The sequence below is a fragment of the Aythya ferina genome (assembly GCF_964211825.1).
Source record: "Aythya ferina genome assembly, chromosome: Z".
NCBI lineage: Eukaryota > Metazoa > Chordata > Aves > Anseriformes > Anatidae > Aythya > Aythya ferina.
The window spans coordinates 18530896-18551381 of record NC_140299.1 but is presented as its reverse complement, the minus strand read 5'-3'; the positions used below and the strand labels follow the sequence as shown (position 1 = coordinate 18551381).

The 20486-nt window shown below is 40.7% G+C and overlaps 2 protein-coding genes across 6 annotated transcripts in view; one reads left to right on the top strand and one right to left on the bottom strand.

The window, feature by feature from the left end:
* The first annotated feature begins 1 nt into the window (after position 1).
* The window catches only part of CDC20B (cell division cycle 20B), a 32572-nt gene continuing 12087 nt past the window's right edge, over positions 2-20486 (top strand). Inside the window, exons 1-5 of one of the 4 annotated variants that reach the window (XM_084504821.1) lie at positions 2-402; positions 622-693; positions 12759-12972; positions 14886-15007; positions 17924-18023. In XM_084504821.1, the coding sequence (XP_084360947.1) occupies positions 340-402; positions 622-693; positions 12759-12972; positions 14886-15007; positions 17924-18023 (571 nt within the window). In that variant the 5' untranslated portion in view covers positions 2-339. Of the gene's footprint in view, positions 403-621; positions 694-6998; positions 7759-10354; positions 12080-12758; positions 12973-14885; positions 15036-17923; positions 18024-20486 lie in introns of those variants that run through there. The other 3 variants (XM_084504824.1, XM_084504823.1, XM_084504822.1) reach the window with 3 other exon arrangements.
* GPX8 (glutathione peroxidase 8 (putative)) lies at positions 1109-10046 on the bottom strand. Of its 2 annotated transcripts, XR_014687372.1 has the most exons (4): positions 9687-10046; positions 8829-9090; positions 6717-6992; positions 1109-1623 (listed from the first exon to the last, which is right to left on the bottom strand). XR_014687372.1 is itself a non-coding variant. In XM_084504825.1 (3 exons), exons 1-3 carry the CDS (start codon positions 9891-9893, stop codon positions 6829-6831), a joined length of 633 nt encoding a protein of 210 aa, XP_084360951.1. In that variant the 5' UTR covers positions 9894-10028; the 3' UTR covers positions 1109-6828. The 2 variants fall into 2 exon arrangements, 1 of the variants encoding a protein (XP_084360951.1); XM_084504825.1 differs by having other exon boundaries at positions 1109-6992; positions 9687-10028.

The window sequence follows — 20486 nt, the reverse complement described above, 5'->3', positions numbered from 1 at the left end:
CCCTGCCCCGCTTCTCCCCGCCGCCGCCGCCGCTCCTTGGCGCCGCCGCTCAGCCCGGGAGCGCCGCGTCCCGCCGGCGGGCAGCGCAGGGCGGGGGGGGGGGGGACAGGGAGGGACGCCGGCCTGTGCTTAAATGGAGGGGAGGACCAGGCTGCTGGACGGCTGGCCTAAGGCTTGGAGGCAGGTCGTTGTGCCCACAAATCGCCGAGCCCACAAGTCGCCGTCCCCACAAGTTTCGGTGCCCACAAGTTGCCACCCGGCGTGCCTTCCCCACACCGCTGCTGTCCCCCATCCTGTGTGTCAGCCACCAGCTGGCGGGTTCAGGCGGGCCCGGCAGAGATGGAGTGGAAATTAGAGAAATCTGCTGCGAGGAGGATGAGGACGGATGAGGATTTGCTATGGGTAACTGTGTTCTGGGTGCCCTGCAGGGACATGGGGGGCTGCTGGTGGCCTGGGGCGGTCATGTCCAAGGAGCTGGTGGGTGGCCACCACCAGCCCCTTCCGTGGGTGGTGAAGCCTCACAAGTGGCCGGGCTTGGCCACAGGCGATGCGGGGTGAGGGAACTGCGGCCCTGCTGAGTTAGGTGTCTGTGTTAAGCGTTGTGCATCTGTTCCTTTGAAGGAGAAGGTGATGGGGACGCTCGGAAAAGACCTGAAGTGGAGCAGAGAGCAAAGCCTGCAGCAGGTGACTGAGGTAAGGGCAGGCACAGACCTTCGCTCCCCGCTGTCTGTGTTGCGCTGGTGTTGCTATTTTTGATTGTGGAGGGAGGGAAAGGAGGAGGAGGCTGTGGAAAATCAGCGATTTTGAGAAAAGGAATGATATATTTTCCTTTCCTGTTAATCCTTACCACTCTTTCTTAACTTCAAGATCTGAAGCGTTTGAAAGACACAGGTTATGATGGTGACATCTGTTGAGGGAAGGATTCAGAAACACGTGGGATTCTCTCTTGGCACTAGGGGGACTGCTTGCTGTTTAAAAGCAAGCACTGCTTGATTTGATTGAAGAGATTCTGCAGATTTACCGTGTTGTCTTTACTGGCACTTCAAGCTGACTTGTCCACATTTAGAGGGTGGTAAAGATAAGAAGGACCACACGGAACTCATGTATACGGTAGGTACATAGTTTACCTAACATGATATTCACCAACAGTATGCTTGACAGTAAGCAAAATGCAAAATAACAGGCAGCTTGCACCTTATGGATTTGACAAATACCACAAAACCTAGTGAGAATGGAATGCATAAAGTGATGGACTGGGTGAAGGTGTAAAAGGAAATGACCGTATTGGAAGTGACAAAGCAGGAGATAAGCAGTGCACCCTTAGATATGACAGCAAAATAAATTTTGCCGCCAGCATGCTGAGAATGGCACTCCAAAATAAAAATGTTCTGTAAGTGACCCCACGGGAAAAGCTGTGTTGTTATAATGAGCAATGACTGGGCTCGAGGAGAAGAAGGTTTGACTGGGGGCTGAGGGGGAGCCAATGGCCAAAACAGCAGATTGTAGCAGTCTGGCAGTGCCTGTTAGCTGGCTGTTGTCTCAGAGGTGTGAACAGCTGCTAGCTGCACTCCATATTGTTGCATTCACAAGCATCCTGGAAAACTCAGAGGTGGCCTCCTCTTGCTGTGGGACAAACCAGAAAGCAATTAGCCAACACTACTCTGTAGCTGCTAACAGCAGCATTCCGACAAGTAAATGTCTTAGTCTTTTGTTTTGTATTGAGAATGCAGGGTTGGTGAGATTTATTTTCAGTGACCTAAGCCTTGCTTTTAAGAACAAAGAGAAGTCTTCAAATTTGATATTAATTTTTGGTACTAATTTGCTTTGATCCAAGACATTTAACTCAGTGACTGACTTCAGCATGACTTCAAAGGGCTTTCTTTCAAAATGGATGTTGTAGGTAAAATTTTACCTCCATCCAGCCTAAATCTATGAGCTTGAATCTTAGAGTCCTTAGGCATCTTTCTGTAAAGGGAGGTACAGTGAGCCTCATCACCTGAAGTCAATTTGTGCTATGAAGTAATCAGTAATGATTCGTATTTCAAAATAAGAAAATCAACTAAACTGATTTAAACTCCTGGCTCATCTAGTCACAGGCCTGGGCTCCCACAATGACCAATATGGATGCTCAAGGAAGAAAAGGACTGAAGTAAGTATGTATGATACTAATTTACTTGTGGAGACAACATACTACACTGGTGCTGGTACAAGGCAAGGCAAGAAATTGTTTACAACAATTTCCCATTCCTTTTTGGTAGTCTGGAGTCTGATACTTCTCACATTCCATGTGGGTTTTGTACAATTAATTTAATTCAAGTCTTACTGAATTGGAAACTTATCTGTGTCATCCATTGCATGTAAGTATTTACTGCTTGAACATGCATACATGTGTATTTATATGTATATGAAACATGAAACTTGAAACAGGTACACAAAGCTGAATTTAGGTAGATGTCTCCAGGTACGTGCATTTCAGGAGGAATCTCAGTCTGCATGAACTCTGTGGCTTGCAGGCAGTGTGTTGTTTGGTGGCTGCTGTATTTGAGTGTAGCAGTCACTACTGCACTGTCACCAGCTGCAGGGCCAGTCCATCGCTGTTGATGTTGAATCTAATTTCCAGTAAGGGAGGTGGTGCACCTGTGTGTGACGGGATGGCAGTGTATGTTAGCTGGTTGAAATTCTGACAGCAGCTAACATGCAGTTGCTAGCCTGATACACATACCTTTAGCATCAAACTGGAGAGCTGCTAGTTTTGTATATGGAAACTTCTGGGTCCATTTGATTTTTACTGTTTTTTGATTGTCAGGCTCATTTTCAGTATTATAGTTGTATGTTGTATTCCCCTTATCCAAAGAATTGAGGGAATTTTTGGTTGGTTTCGATTTTTTTTTTGGTGTGTCTGCTTCTATATACCAAGGTAGTAGGAAGTTTATAAATGCTTGAAACAGGCAGGTACTTAATTCAATAAATATTTCAGGTTTGAAAAAAAAAATCAAACCACTTTAATTTCTCTGGAAGTTTTCTTAAAAGAACAATTAAAAACGTTATTTATTTAATTTTTAAATTTAATTAAATGATTTTTTTTTGCATTGAGTAATTAGAAGTTGGAAAGGCTTAAAATCACATTTCACTAACTGCCTGAAGGCTATAACTGAACAATAATTACCTTTCCATTCTATAAAACAGAAGTAATTTTTAAAGCCTTTTTTCTCCCCTTGCTTAATGGCTTAATTTGTGAACGTGGATGCCCTAAAAAACTGCACGTATTCTCACCAGGAGACAATAGAGTTTGAATAGGACATATATTATTCTTTGGCAGGTTACAGGCTGGAAGGAAATGGATCCTTTTGATTCATATTACACTGTAAGCTTCTATCAAACATACTGCCACAGGCATCAGAACGTTACCTCTGTCTTCATCTCTGCACTTTCTCTTTATGGAATGCAAAAGAAACTCTTTGTTACAGGAGCACTCAAACAAAGCAAGTAATGTGCCTTGCAAACCATCTAAATGAAGGCCTTCTAGGAAGAGAAATGGGAACAACGTTGTGAAGCTCTCCAGAATTAGGTTGGTCCTAGTGCTGTGTGTGGTGATTAGGCAGTGTGTTGTTAGTTAGCTGCTCCCCATACACCAGCAACTAACTACACTGCCACATCAGCACATCACTGCATCACTGTTGAGACAAGAATATTAAGACTGTTGCTATGAATACCTCATCGCATCCTTAGCTGGTGTGGGGCCCTGTGCTAGACTAGTTCCCCTGACTGAAAGAAGGTGTGCTAGGTTACACAAACTGTGTGCATCTATAAAAATATATTTAAGTATATTTTACACAATTATGGAGCTAATCCAATTGGTTTCTAAAGAGATTACTAATTTATGTAAATTCAGTAACTTCAGTAAAAGTTTCAGGTTTGGGCCCCTTGTGAGTATATTTTCTTGCACCACTAAATATGATCCTAAGGTTAAACAGAGCCTTACAAACAAAGGCTAAGGCCTTTGGAGCACTCAGGGCACTGTCAAGAAGCAGACAGTGGAACCACAGAAGCGATTTGGAAACTCTTGGCTTTTTCTTAGCAGCTGCAGGTCCTTCTGCGGGAGAGGTGTGTGGCTTCAGCTTAGGCTGAGTTGACTTAAATGGGAGCTGGCAGAAAAGCAGCACTTTTGTTTCTCTGAAACTTGCTTACTTTGATCAAAAAATAGTTTAAAATGAGCAAAGGGGGTTAGGGAAAGGAATTTCTCATGAATCATAGGTGCTGAGAAGTTTGTCAATTCCACACTAGTAGAACCAAACTAGAGCCACAGACAGCAGTAAGAAATGTATTGCTGTAACAAGGACTGACATGATGTGCTTCTAGAGAGCCCTTCTTCCTTAGTGACTGTGCTCTAGGGACATGCTCAGATGTGGAAATAGCATTTATTTTTGCTTTTTAAATGGAGAAATCAAGCTGCTAGAGCTACAGGTCATTCACGTGGGATTTCAGAATGACAGGAGCAACATCCATGTAAATATGTTGCCCAGAGCCAGAGTTCAGAATCTGTCTGTGTAATTGTTTGCACACTTGGCATTTTTTTGGCTTCACCATGACTGAGACAGGTCAGGTGATAACATGGTCTGTAGACTGCTCTCCATAGGGAGTACAAGTAACATCATCATCTTTTGTCACAGACAGGAGCATGAGAAAAAGGGGTTCTGGTCTGACATAAATTTTGTTTTGGAAGTCATCCTATGACTTCACAGTTCCTTTAATATTGCTCTTATTTACTGGAACATTGATGTATGGGCTCAGCAAACAAATATTTTCTGATAATGCTTGCATTAACAGGGACATGTCCAGTGACTGAAGTAGATTTAGAATATTTGCATTCCTGGGTAAACTTTTGGAAATAGGAGCTGGTTAACGGTATTTGTTGGAGAAAAAGAGGAGACCTAAAGAGTGAGGGAAAGAAATAAAGGAATCATTAGGATCAAGGCTACAATAGTTAATGCTTAAGTGGAATTGAAGAAACTTTAACATTTGTGGACTGAATTCTGGTAACCGTAAAGGCAGTTTTAGCTGAAGTTGCTGGGATTATTGAAAAGTCCGATAAATAGGTTTTAATCTGTTCATAGTGATTTTAGTTTAGTACATATATTTTATATGCAGTATCCAATTTAAACTATAAGTGGGCACAAACATGCATACATCTATTATTGTGCTGACTTTTGAGCATAGATAAATGTGTGCTTGTATAACAGTGCTCTAATTTTCTTTTTATTTATTCTCCTTTCTAAGTCTGTGCAAATTTGACAGTTAAAGATGCTTTGTTTTTACCTTGGAATAACTTTAAGAAGGAAGTGTTTAGTTTACCAGTGATCTGCCTTAAATATTGCATTGGAATAGTTGGCATGTCTCATGAAGAACAATTAATACAAACATAGTGAGTTTTTGGAGGAACACTAATTAAACAGTAAGCCTTGAAAAAATTAAACTCTGTTCAGATTCAGGACTGAACGGCACCTACATAGAATGGTACCTATACTCACACTTCTATAGAGATAGATATATCAGATTCTGACCAAGCAGTAAGAAATTCAATTAGTGTTTTCTCAGGCAAAAGTGTTTTTCTTTTTTTTACAAATTCAATTATTTTCAGTCACTGCTAGTCTTACAGAGCAGCACTAATTCTGCCTGTTCACTTTCATATAGGAGATACTGATTTCTCTTGTTCCTGTCCTCTCAGCTCTCCTTTCAGACAGCTGGCATAGGATCTTCATTCCAATTTATTTTCTCCCTTCATCAGACAGATCAATCAGAATATCAGTTTGAACTAGAACACTGGAATAGAACTGGGAATGGCATTGCAGTTACATGCTGGAGAGGGGAAACTGCAAGGTGAGAAGAGCAAGGCTTGAGGCAAGACCCTTTGTCCCCTTCAAATGTCTCTACCTGAAGACTTTGTTCATTAGGTGGCTCGGGAGCATTGTATTGGATAGCCTCAGAAAGCTGTGCTTGAGGATGTTTGTTAGAGAGCCATGCTGCTGATTTTTGTTGCCCTTTGGCTCCTGCTGTAAGCTGCCATGTTTATGCACACAAGCCCTGCCTTCATCCAGGTCAGAAGACAGGAAATCCAGCAGGACATGTGCGCACAGTCAAGGCATTGTACTGCACTGCCAATGTACGGAGAAGGCTAAAGAGGTTAAAGGTGTTGCTGTAAGGGTGAAAAGCATGCTGAATCAAAACACAGAAAGTGGGCAAGGAAACAGTTTTGCATTTTTTTTTGTTTTCTTTTTCTTTTAATAATATTACTTTCTATGTACAGGTTTTTACAACTTAATTGAAAGCTCCACAGTTCATTAATTTTCCTCTGTCAATATTGTAAAGCTAGTATGGTCACTTGCATTTGTCTCAAAACCAATTTGTCACTGGTAGATAGGAAACAAAATGTCTTCTGTGCAAATACTGAGTAATTTATCACCAATCCTCTTCCTTTTAGCTATCTTCCTGCTGGTGAAAATTGACATTAGCTGTTACCAAATGTAAATAAACATTCAGAAACATTATGCAAATTGAACGTCCATGCCTGCAAAGTACCGAGTATCTTGCCATCCTCATTGACCTCAGTGGCTTGCTCTCAAGGCTGTTGCAGGAGCCAACCCGACATTAATTGTAGTGTACTACATAGTGTAGCTGAAAATACTAACACTAAAGAGAAAAAACAAAAAAAAAATCACCTGATGGTTTAACTTCTAGCAGCATTTCTCAGGAATGTGGTAAGGCTGTACAACCATGCTGTTGGATTGCTTTGATCCATTGTTGAATGGATTCACGGAGTGAATGGCTTTTTCAAAGGTCTTCTCTTTTTTTCATGATGATTTGCCTGATTAATGATGCTACTTCTGGCTTGATACTTTCTATGGGCTCTTCAGGTCTCCAGAATTTCACAACTTTACCCTCAGGACTGACCAAGTACTTCCAGAAATTCCACCGAGGCTCTTTCTTTGAAGAATCTGTAAGAATGGTATTGGATCATTTTAGTGACTCCCTTACTCTTCTAGTTGTGACATTATCCTGCAGTGATTCTTCAGCTATTTATTTCGAAGCAATCCTACCTTGTTCTTTCCTAGAAGTTTGGACACGGTCTTAATGGCAAAATGCCCTGCTGCTGTGAAAGCAACAAGTAGTTGTGTGAAGGCCCTGGCATTGTATTCACTGCCAGTGAATTCTTTTTGCACCAGACTGACAGTGCTGGAAAAATGCTAGCTAGCAGTCACAGTCAGAAGGGGATGTAGCATGGAGATGTTCAACCCTCTGAATGTCTAGACAACCAAATTAAGGAAACAGTTGCTTGTTTAATTGAAGATGCACAGGAATTTCTTATGAAGCAAAGGAACTCGGGAAAAGAAAGACCTTATGTCAAAATACTTAAGTACTAGAGGATCCTTCTCCCTTTGTGCAAACAGCATATCAAGTAAGAACTGAATGTGTGGATGTAACAGTCCTGTTTCTGTGTAGGTATTAAAGCCTGACACTGACTGCACTTGAGTTAGAATCTGAGTCTGAGGCCTGGATTCATCCCACCCAACTCTGATACCTTCTTGCCCTAGTCTCTTCTATAATGAACTGAGAAGCACCTCCAGAATGCATTCAGAAATTCCCCTGGACATCAGGGCAACTCAGGGTGATGAGGCTTTACCTGACGTCTTTGGTGACGTGCCTAAGAGGAGGTGGGAGGAAACACAGTGGCAGTGATAATGCCGACCACTTAAAAGGCTCGTAAGTGAGGAGGGCCATGATAATCATTTTCAAGAACATAAAAGGTATCACAGAGAATACAGCAAGAAGCAATAGGCGTAAGTGGTGTGAGACGTTTCATTTAGATGTTGAAAGAGTTTTCTGACAAGGGATTGTGAAGAACTGCAACAGGCTGGGATGTTCTGGAGTTTTTTACAGGACTACTGTAATAGTTCGGAGAAGCACCTATAATATTGGTTAGGTACTTGTGATCCTGTCTGGGGCAGGGAAGTGGAATAAAAGTTCGGGCCTTCTCCTACCCCATTTTCTAGTTAAAAAGACGTTATAGAGGATGGTTATGTCCTAAGTATCCTTTCTTTCATAATATTGGTGTTTAGTATGGATCAAATACCTGGCCAAAGCTCAGGGGAGGCTTTCAATTCAGGGAGGCAAATTCAGGAAGGCTTTTAAAGTCAGATTTAGGTTTGTGAGCTTCTTGGTCAGCTAAGTAGAATTTCATTTTGCTTATGAGAGTATGAGGCTCAGTAAATGTTTACTCTAACAGGGCTTCCCAACAGTGCAAGCCCATTTTACAAGTTGGGCCCTAAGGTCACAAGATAAATTAATGCAAATTAGTGGTTATATATCCTACTGTATGCTCTTGGTTGCTCTTTGCTAAAAAAGGAATCTTCTCATCTGTATGCATTTATGTTGTATCTTCCAGTAATATTAAGACACCCATAGTTACACTTTTCTCTGTAAGAAAAGTTGTTTTCCAACAGATGTCATATAATCTGAAGCAGGATTTTGTAGGTGGGGTCTTTGCACTCTGGTTTACACATCCATCAGATTGGATGTTTCTAGCTGGGCTGGTCACAGTAAGCTGTTTTTATCCTCAGTGGGGAGAAACAGATGCTTTCGGGGTCTTCTAACCTTTGTATTCCTCAATATCCACATTAAAATGAGACAAATGTGTGCAAAATGTGTGCATAGTGCCTGTTTCTCTCCATAGGCTATGATGTGTGCTCAGACCTGGCCTGTCAAACTCCTACAGGACTGGAGGGTGAATACTGTGGTTAGAGGCAGCTCAATATACCAAAGAAAATAGTTACCTATTAGAAATTTAAACGCGGGCTCTGCTTCTGATCCCAGGATCTTGATTTTGTGGAAAACAGGGAAAGTTACTCCATAGTTTCCTTTGGCAAAAGCCTCTATTTCCTGGCTTGAGCCGGGCTCTGATTCTCCGAACTGGTTGCAGGGAAAGGCCAGCACAGTGAAGTGGGAGGGACCAAACTCCCTGTGCAGCTCTTGCAGGGCGATGTAGTTTTTGTCTGTGTTCTGGCAGTAACTCGCCACGTTTACAACCAAAGTTGCCTTTGAAGAAATAAAGTCAGAACACTGAGGAAGAACCCTGAGATGGCACAGAGATTTCAATTAAATCTTAACGTGACAAAGCACACTACCACACTATTCCTACCTGAGAGCTAGACTCTCTGGTCATAATTTCATTAAACTGATAAGAGTGATAGCTGCTGGAGCTACTTTGAGACATCCTTCTTTAAACATCCTATAAATGGATAAACTTAAACTGTCAGCTTTGTTTAAATATAAGCATGTAAAAACAAAACAACAGATATTTAGAGCAGGCATTAAAATGATATTTCTCAGATCAGTGTCTAAAATTCAATGCAACATGTCATTATTCTTAACTAAGATTAAAATGCACAAATTCCATTCTTATATCGTACTGATTTATAGTAATTCTTTCTTCATTTATTAGCTCTAATAGTTAATTCTGGAAGCAGGACTAAAAAAAAACAATATTATCTGTAGCTTACTGTTTACATAACAGGAAGTTAGGACAAATCTCTGCTGTAAATTCCCACAATCAACCTTTTTGTTTTCTTACCAATGGATGTCAGTTTTTCAGTAAAGATTCAAGAAAAAGATAAAATGAAGTTGTAACTTACTTTCCCTCTGTACTTCTCCAATGAAACGATCCTTCCTCGTGAATCCTTGACTTCGAAAGAATAAAAATCTTTGGTTTTAGGTTTAAAAAATCTGAGTTGCAGTATGCAGAGAACTGCAGTACACAAAACCATCGACAGAAAAACGACAAAGACCCTGGCTTTGGGCACTGAATATTTCAGAGGGTAAGTAGTTGTGAGAGGCTCCATTTTCGAAACACTTGGGAGAGAAGCCAGGGCAGGCCCGGAATGCGAAGGAGGAGCTGAAACTCGAAACTTGCAACTCAGACTAAAAAGGACACGCTGCTCGTTTTGTCCCTGTTGCCGAAGCAGATGTTTCACTTCACAGTGCCTCTGCTGGGCTCCAGGGCGCTCGGTAGAGTAGGGAAATGCCTCCTGCTAGGAAAAAAGAACTGAATGAACAGTGTGCTGCTTCACCTAGCGATGCAGATTGCTCTGTTTGGCTGAGCTGTGTGGAGTAACTGCAGTGTTCACCTGTACACTGTCCTGAGAACTGCCTAGGGCCTCGTTTATGTGTCTGTAATGCAGCTCTAGCACATCTCCTTGGCCCATCAGGTGCCCCTGACCTTAGCAAGGAGAGCAGTATTGAAGAAGTCTGTTTGCATGAGATGCTGTGTGACACAGGCAGCTTTGTAAAACTGTTTTGCAGCACATGAGCAGAGAGAAAACCTTCTTTATAGGTTAGCAAAAGGGAAGAAAATCACAAATACATACATACATATATATATATACACACACATATATATATTTAATTGGGGGGACACAAAACATGATGGAAAATAGGTTGCTTTTGTACTGCTACTGCCTACCTGGCTGCTAGCTATGGGGAGATAAGAAGATGCAAGGTATGCAAAAGGGCAAAATGAGTTACCTGAGTCTCAGACCTTGGCCATGCAGCTCCAATGATGTTTTGCCGAGGCAATTGTGAAAGACACTCTCAACTTAAAAGCCATGCACCTCTGGTGACTTCTCTGCCTGCCTTTAATTGTTTTCTGTTTCAAAGGTGTTTGCTTCTTGCTGTCAGTCTCTGAAGGTACATTGACATGTAGTGGTGACAAATCGTGGAAAAAACAAAATTTTCTCTTTCTTTCTTCATGTCTTGTTTAGGTTTTCTTTCTCTCTTTCTGTCCATTTGCTATTGCCTTTCTGTCAGCTTTCATTTTCATTTTTTTTTCTCTTAGTATTTCTGTCCTTGGGCTTTTTTAAGCTATCTCCATCTTTGCTGCTTGTTGCTTGTCTAACATCCTTGTTGCTTGTCTAACATTCTTTTGCTCCCAGTCTGAACTAGCCTTAGCCTCTTGTTTTTCTTTTCACTCCTTTTTTATTTTTTTTTCCTTCAATCAGAGGGTACTTTTTTAGGGATGAGAATAGAACAGGACTTTGCAAAGGTGAAACCTGGAATTTGGGTGTCTGTTGTTTTTTTGTGGGCTTAGATATCACCTCAACTACCTTTGATTTGTACAATACCATAATGGTACGTTCATCAGTTTCTACGACGTTCTCTAAATAGCTAAGGTCCATGTTCATTTATTTTAACAAGACTTTATAAAGTGTTTCATACAGTTCTATACAGAGAGATGCTTGTCATATACTATGAAATTTCAGTATTTATATGGATGTGTCTTCTGACCTAGGGGTTATGTGAGGCTTGATGTCTGCTGGGCAGTGAGCCCTCAGAGTTAAAGTAGAGGGGATGGAAAAGGTGCAGACTTGTCTGATGAAAGGAAAAAAGCTGTAGTCAGAAAGCAAGCACAGATTGCTAATGCTGACTTCAAAAGCAAGTCTGAGTGTGTTTGATTTCAGAAAATCCATGCAGGATTCTAGAGTTCAAGTTACATCTTGATAGCTTGTAATTTGCACAGAACGTTATGTCAGAAATAATGAAAAAATAACGAAACTTAATGCTTAATATACTATAAATATTCACAGAAGTGTCCAACAATGATTCTGAAGCCTATTACACTAGCAGTGCTTCCTTACTATTGTTGATACTTTCACATGTTGCCCTAATACATTGCCTTTAAACTGAAAAGCAGTCTTGTATTCGGTATTATTCAGTTTCTCTGACCCTCTTGTTTAAGAATTGCCTTTTACGTATGGATTTAAAAGTAAGAAATGTAAATCTGTCATTTGATCTTAATTTAGTATGGCTAAATAAATTAAGTGTAACATTAAATATAACACCATGAGCGTGTCATGCTGGTGATGAGAAGATTCAGAAATCAGAAATGTGCTAAATCCTTCTTCGGGAAAAGATCTGAAAACCAGCCTGGTTCCAGACAGCTAAGATAGGTTAGCTGAATGCTTTTATCTCATGAGAGACCAGCCCAAAGATGCTGAACTGAACCTCTGAAAACGTCTTGGGTCTTTCTAAGGTCAGTGCTGTATCCTAGTGCATGAGTGATACAAATTTGATTTTCTTCTGTGCTGCAGACTTTCTATGTGACTGTGACAAGAATTGCATCTCAAATTTTACCTGAACTTTTGCCAGCCCTTATTTAGGTTTCTATCTATTGTCTCTACCTGATATTGTCTCTGTCTGTCAAATGATTCAGGGTTACTTACCAAAATAGGACTTTCCCCTTTCTCCCTTTCCCCCTTTCCCTCTTTCACCATCTTCCCCTTTCCCCCTTTTCCCCTTTCCCTTTCCCTTCTGTCTTTCTTTCTTTTTTCTTTTTTTTTTTTCTTTCTTTCTTTCTCCATTTTTTTTCTCCTCACACCTTATGTACTTATACTTAGATCCTTCCAGTTCTTAACAAGTATTTCTCTGTGGAAAGGTAAATATTGTGCTGATCAGCTACCTGAAAGTTGTGACTGCTCCTGAGCAGCTCCTGTGTTACTCTACTGCAGCTGAGAGTTGCTGCATCCCCTGTGTGATGTGGGCAAAGTAAATCCCATCACTTGCTGTGTACCGTGTAGCCACCCCGATGCCCATCGCCATGTCCTGCTGCTCAGAGCTGTGCCGAGCCCATGCAGATTTGCAACAGCGTGAGGGGACAGAGCAATGTTCAGCGATGACTGACCCTGGTGTTTTGGCTCCCTCCACTTGTGCAGGTCGCTGCCTCAGAGAGGACGACGTACGCGAGGTTTAAGAGCTCCATGAAGAAGCAGCTGGTGGCCAGGGTCCCGGTGGCGAGCAGCCCCATTGTCACAAGATGGCAGCAGCTGCACGCAGGAGGCCGCGCTGAGGAGCCCAGCAGGACCTGCAGGGCCCACCATAGTGCCCCTGGGGGGGCCCAGCCCGCAGACACACCTGGGGAGACTCCAGGTCAGGCAAAGAGTTATTTTCACACGCAGGATGGCATCATGTGGGTAATTCTGTGGGATGGCGTTTCCCCATGTCCAATGGACAAGGGCTGTGGCATGCAGCAGCTGCAGTCTGTGTAGCGCTCCCCGGGCAGGGCGAGCTCAGGGCCAGGTTCCTTTCAGCAGAATTACACTGCTGACAGCGAACGAGAGGAAAGCCAGACCTGCTGTTAGCAGTGTGCAGGCAGACTAGGACGGTAGGTCACGCAGACAGTAGACATCGGGGGTGAGGGTAAAAGAAAAGACAAAACTTCATCCCCAGCCAAGTAATTTCTGTTACAGATAAACCTTTTTGCCTTTACACTGGGGCATGTGTGGAGCTGGATTTAAGTTGCACTGGGCTGTAACAGCGCTCAGGGTTTGTTGCTGCACCTTTGCACCTCAAAAAGCTATCCATAGCTGGCAGGACAGTAGGAGAATTCATGCATACTTCTTTCCTTTCACAGAATCATCTAGGTTGGAAGAGACCTCCAAGATCACCGAGTCCAACCTCTGACCTAACACTAACCAGTCCTCCACTAAACCATATCACTCAGCTCTACATCTAAACGTCTTTTAAAGACCTCCAGGGATGGTGACTCAACCCCTTCCCTGGGCAGCCCATTCCAATGCCTCACAACCCTTTCAGTAAAGAAGTTCTTCCTAATATCCAACCCAAACCTCCCCTGGCGCAACTTTAGACCATTCCCCCTCGTCCCGTCACCACGCATGTGGGAGAATAGGCCAACTCCCACCTTGCTACAGCCTCCTTTAAGGTACCTGTAGAGTGCGATAAGGCCGCCCTTTGCCTTGCATGTGGCTACCCGAGACCTGTCTACAATTGCAGAACTTCGACCACTCTGCATGCCTGGATGTGGTGTTGTGTATACTCTGTGATGACCCACTGAAGGAGACGTGTGCCTTGTGTTAGTTTCCCCTCCAATATCTAAGGCTATAGGTATTGACAAAAGTCCCGTCTGCCAGTAGACACTTATTCTCAACACACCGTAGGGTAAGGCATGTTTGTCATTCAGAGTGCAGATCACACGTACTTTCAGGACTTAGGTCTGGAGAACTGACTCTGGAAGAGGCAGTTTCCCTCCATCAACAACAGAGGGAGCTGAAGAAAAACTAAATAAGCCTTTGAACTCACTCCCACATCCAGCAGTGGTAAAGTCCAGAAGGGTCTTGCATGTACTAGAAGAATTTCTTGGAAGGGCAAGGGAACTAAACAAGGCACATTTCGTGATTAATCATGGAAATCTTTAGAAAACAAATAAAAGGTGCTTGTTGCTGTACAAGATGTATTCCTATGAGGCCACGGTTGTTGGAGACAAAGTGCCATTCTATCTTACGCTGAGCAGAATACTCTTCAACAGTGTGGTCATAATGCATGCATGCCCAGCTCTGGGAAATTCACGTTCGAAAGCTGGATTCATGTTCTAAACTGAATTTTTCCCTGCTTTGTGGTTTCTAGAACAGAAAGTACTGCATACTTGCATCACCAGCAGTGGTGAAAGCCTTTATGGTTGTGGGAAATCAGACTTTGATTTTGTGTGGAGTAGGTTCTGGTGTAGCCAGTCAATAGATATGTGTTATAGAAGTAAATATATACAGTTTATAAAGGGAATGACCAATCCGATCTTTTTTAGATGTCTTTTTTAGGACAAGATGAACAGTGCTATAGAAACATCTGTTTCTTTTCCTTGACACTGAAGGAAAGGGAGAGCAGACTGACTAGCTCAAATGCCAGCATTTGTATCGTCCCAATTAGTGTGCCAGTCAGCTTTGAGAATATTGCTGCTAGAAAATATATGCTTTTCTGAAAAGTTCTAGACAATACCCCTATGTATGGTTTTGAGTAAAATGTTTCCATTAAAATTATTTTTTTCTCAGTGACACCTCAGATGCCTAAGAAATTCTCCATGAGGAAAACTACTGTGACTCTACCCTGCAGTCACACTGCAGAAGGCTTAGAATGGAGAAATAACAGGAGAACTAAAATAGGAAAGAAACAGGTACGCAACACAACATTAAAATGCACAGGTAGGATATTTGCTTTCCCGATGTGTTCTTTAACCCTATCTTTGGTCTGGAACCTGTTGTGCAGATGCTGCCTTATTAACATGGAGAACATTAACAAGAGGAGATCCATTTAGGAAATGTTTGCTAAAAAGATGACAGGAACAATAGCTTCATCATTTGTTTGATTCAGTTTCTGTCCCCTTCTGTCAGCCTATCGTCCTGCAAACTAAAATTGAAACCAAGTTAATGAAGCCCTCAAGATGCATTTGTGACCTCAGAGGGAAAACCTATATTATAAAAAATGCGCATAAAGACCACGAATGACTCAGTTTTTCACATGCTTAATAACCACTATGCATGAAGAAGATAATTTCTTCAATTGTGCAGGATGTTGCGGTTCTTTTGGTCACGTAGACAGTGTGAGATGCTGTAAAAAATTGCCAAAAAATAGCTTTCTGTTAATAATGTTTTTTATCACAACAATAGAAACTCAAAGGCTAGTTAGTAATGTTTAATGATTCTTGGCCAAAGATGAATGAACACAAGAAATCTCTACCATGTGATATAAAGACTTCAGTTCTCCTCCCATTTTGGTGCTGCTTTTTATTGCTGTGCACTATATCCATTCATTTTTGCTAGTGTACACTGACAAACCTTTCACACCTTTTTTTTTCCTCTGTGGGCTATATCTGCTGCTGTTTGGTCACCTTTAATAAACCTCTGCACCAGACACCCACCCATTTCCGCTAACTAACTTCTTGAAAATCGTTTTCTCACGTGAATCACAGTGATACTTATCTGTGTTAGGAAAAGTTATTATCGTAACATTACCCTCAAAGCTACCTCCTGATTTTAGTCCTATCTGATTGCAACTATTTGTATATTAAGTTGTAAACTTATGGTCAGTCACAATGCTTTTTTCTGACTGGTCCTCTCCTTGATTGCACTAGTTGTAAGATCAGTACTGAAGACCATGACAGCTGTTTTCAAGTGATTACATTTAGACTATAACTGTTGAGTAAGGATGCTTCATAGCTGCATACTCAATGTCCTTGCTTGTACTGGTTTATAATTTTTTATTAATATTATTGAGAAATTTTTGTGAGGGTGTGAAGATCAACTTCTGAGAAGAAAAATTAGTATCAGAATAGCTGGGCTAACAGGCTTATTGGTTGTTATCTTTTAATACTTGTACTCATGAAGGTTATTGAATGTTGCAAAGGTACGATGCTTTCTACATCATTCTGGGAAACCTGTTTTTCAGGGCAATTACTTTCCTTCACAAAGTAATATTTCTTCACAAAGAAATTTAGTGAAGTCTTTTTGTAAGAAGGTAAAAACTTTCTATGAAGTAATATTTGTAAAACATACTTCCTGTCTTAAATTTCAATGAATTTTTAAAGATGTATGTGCATGCTGTTGTTTTCACTCTTCTGTGTCAGTCTTTCATCTCTACAGTACCTAGAATTATACTGTGACTGACATCAGAAGTTGAGTTAGAACTAAGATATTCAGAGTTTTACATCAAGGACCACAATAACTTCCTGTAAGTGTGATGTGGGGGTCTTTGAGATAACATTGTGGGATAAAATCTTTTCACATTCCAGTGAATGTGTGTGGTCTCCTTGTGGGCCAAAAGATTACTTTCCTGTACACACAATAGGTTTTCCATAGAAATGTCTGTACTTATTTTAGAGGGACACAGATCCAAGCAATCTGATTAGCTTTCTGCCAAGCTGTCTATATAAATCATGCAAAAAGTGCTTCTCAGAGCTGAAGGCTTGCTGTAGAACAGATGGGATGTATAAAAATCTAAACTTTTTTTCCAGTTATATTTATTTAAGACATTTCTTATCATGATTACAACAGGGTTTTTAAGAAGAGTAACACTGGATGTGTTTGGAAAGATAGATTTCACAGACACTGGAGAAAGAGCATACTGAGTGGCTGGTAAAAACATCAGCTGCACTTCCACCTGACTGTAAATAATGAATTACAGACCAGACAACTAACATCAGAGTGTTCAATTAAGTGAAACAACATTGGGAAGAAATGCATATTATTAGAGATTGGTGTAGGGATTCATATCCCATGGGACTGATCTGAGCCTTTACCTGATTTTGCCTAAACCTAACTAGGGCCTAATCTATTTTTTTTTTAAGGGAAGAGTTCCAATAACATGTCAGATCTCACTTTTCTTATCTTTGTCTGCTGCATTATCTGTTTCTCTGACACACAAGGAAATTTTATAAAAAATTATTATTCCTTTGTCTATATTTTTATATAAATAACTGTTATTTATATAAATAATACCCTGTTTATATTTTTAGCACCTGTGGATTCAAATTTTAATACTTGTTTAAGAAATGGGATCGTGGTGTCCAGACTCCGGGACCCTGGCCTGAGTGGGGACTCTAGTAGGTTTCATGTTGGCATCAAGGACCTTGCAATGTATGCATTACAAAACTGATCAGCAAGCCTGAGGCATCAGACATATTGCCTACATGTAGAAAATCTATCATTGTATGCTGCTAAAATTAAGCCGATACGAATTAAAAGAGGGCAAGAAGGCACTAAGTTTCAGTAGGTGATATGTACACATACAGAGCCTGAGAACTTTTCTACTGGTAAGATGGCCTTGTTCAAACAGCTTTGTTAGAATTTGTATGATTGTTAGCAGTGAATTGGTGTTTTATGGAAGGAAAAATGATAACTCTAGCCAGAGCATATGATTTGGACAGTGGTATTGTGTATTTTTAACTGACCTTCCATCCAAGAGTCAAGTCATTCTAAAACTTTCATGTAAAAAATATTGTGTCTTTTTGATTTTTATGCTTTCCTTTATATTTAAATATACATTTTGTTACATTTCTTCATTCAATCATCTTTTCACTCCAACGTATTGGCAGAAATGTTCTACTCAGCTTCCAGTGGTCCAAGAGGTTGGATGTAGCATGGTCAAAAGTGTAGACGTGAAGGTTTGTGAAAATAGCAGTTGCATCTGGAAAGGTATGTTCCTGTGTTCCACTATAGCAAATACCCCCATGCACACCGAACAGGAAGATAGAGCAGGCTGCATCTACCATGAAAAAAAACATCTGTTCCAAAAAGTGTTGCAAAATAATACAAAGTGGCTAAGATGTACACAGCTTCAGGCTACTTCTCCTTCAGTTGCCACTGCCTTTGAAGCAATAGCACCCACCTCTTCCATTGTGGTTAACACCTAGTATTTTACCTGGCTCTCCTTTGGGCACGATCAGACACATGAATTCCTTTTGACTTTTGAGTTTCAGATAGGGAATGTGATAAGTATCAGATGGACTTCTAGGTACATGAGAGTTTAAAACATACAGAGATAGTGGACTCTTGTTGCACCTACCTGTAGGGAAAGGTAGCTGGAACAGATTGTCCCCAGCATTGCTTCTGGTTTCATCTGACTGGGAGTTGATTAGTTAAATTCACTCCAAAAATATCCTAGGACTGAATGAGCATACAGAGAGTGTGAATGATCAGGGGACTAGAAGCTGGGTGAGATGTGAGAATCTAATCTGTCAAATAATACAGATATTCCCAGAGGTTTTTTTGGGTATGCAACACTTTATGAGATACCAAACCAAAATTTTACTGTGTTCTGTCTTAGGTAATTTGTTTTGGTGATCTGGCTATTTCTGTGCTGGACTCCTTCCATTCAGAGATTGATTCATGCTCATGTAAAAATAGTGAGAAACAACCTCTATATGACTGGAATTCAGCTCATGTGGAAGAAGTTCAGGGGCATGTGAGAGACCAGTGTATATTCATTTGTTACTCTTTTCCATGCACATAAAACTTGCTTCATAGCAGTCAATAGCAACAGTATAGGGAATAGTCACAGTATTTTTTCTTAATGGCAAATGAATATAGATATCAGGAATACTGGGTTTTATTCCACATACCTACTTGTTGATCAAGTGGTCTTACATGCCAGTGATGACTACTTACCTCTTCCTGAGTCTTGTTTTGAGAAGTGACATAGGCATTTGAGACCTGAAATCCTATCAAAAACCAGTGATAATCTTCTAGTACTCAGGCAAAACAACACAAAATGGTGTAATAAAGCTTAATTTCCACTAATAAGAAAGTCTGTTATGCACATTCACGTGTCCATATATGGACATATATGGACACGTGAATAGAGCTGAAATCATATCAATACGAGTTTGGGGTAGATAAATTGCATATGAGAGAAGAGAAAGCTGAAATGAGTTACACAGATGATTTCATCCTTTTTATCTCAATCCTTAATCCCAGCTACCAATATTAAAGAAGAAAATCATTTTCAAATTGTGTCAAAAGTTGTCATTCTCCAACTGTTATAATTAAGTGCTGTAGCTTCCCTGAACTGTCCTATTTGTCTGGGTTCAGAAACAGTAAATTTTCAAAAAATAACCCAGAATCTAGATATTAGAGATATATATTGCTGCACAGACAAATCTCATTTCAGTGATATCAGACCATTTTTAGTGTTAGGAAGAAGTGTTACATATTGCATAGGGCAAGCAAGGTCTCACACTCAGTTGTTCCTGCAATCCTGCTTGATATTTTAATTCCACAGACTTAGATCTGGAAAAAAATCACCGTGGCCTACTTCTTGCTAATCTACAGTCTTCATTTAGGGGGGAGGTGCTACAGTTGAGAGGAGAAACAGTTGTTTGGCAGAAATTCATTTTGGATTAGGGAAGAAGACTAAGGACAAAGTAGGAAAGGACTGTGTGAAATGTTCTCCGCAATTTGTCATTGATAAGACTTCCGTGTGGGATGATAATGCATGTATTTGTGTTAAGAGTGCAAAAACTTGTGAGTGTTGACTTTTTTTTGAACAGAAAAGGTTAGTTGTCAAGGTAGATAATCTATTCTGCCCTTGAAGCTTTTGGCATTCTTTCTAAGTATTCCTCTCTGGAGAATAGTTCAAAAATGAAGTCAAAACAGAGGAAAGTGCAGAAATATGAGTCTCCAGCTCTTTTCTCTGCATATTACAGAAAGACAATTTCTTACTCATAAAAATGTAGCATTAAATGATTCATGGTGCTAATGATCTTTTCCTACAATGCTTAACAGTTGCAGCGTACCGTAGACAATGACCACAAGGGCTGACTCTTCTGTTTGCTCATACCTGTTTTTTACTGCTAATGCTTTTGTTTCTCACTTTTGCATTGTCACAAGCTTGGTGTGCTGTGATCAAAGTGGGTGTGCATTAAAAACCTTTTCCTGTGGTTAGCTGTTGGTGGGAGAGACCTTTTAACGTGATATTAACATCAGAAAGCAAAAAGGTTAATTGCTGTCTGAGAGGGTTTTAAGGTGGGAGAGTCCATATGAACTGGTAATAACAACTTCTGACAGAAAGCTAACCAAAGACAAAGTGAACCATGTTCTGCACTGAGCTGTGAGACAACTTAAATAAAATATAGCGGACCCTATTCTTCGCTCTAGCAA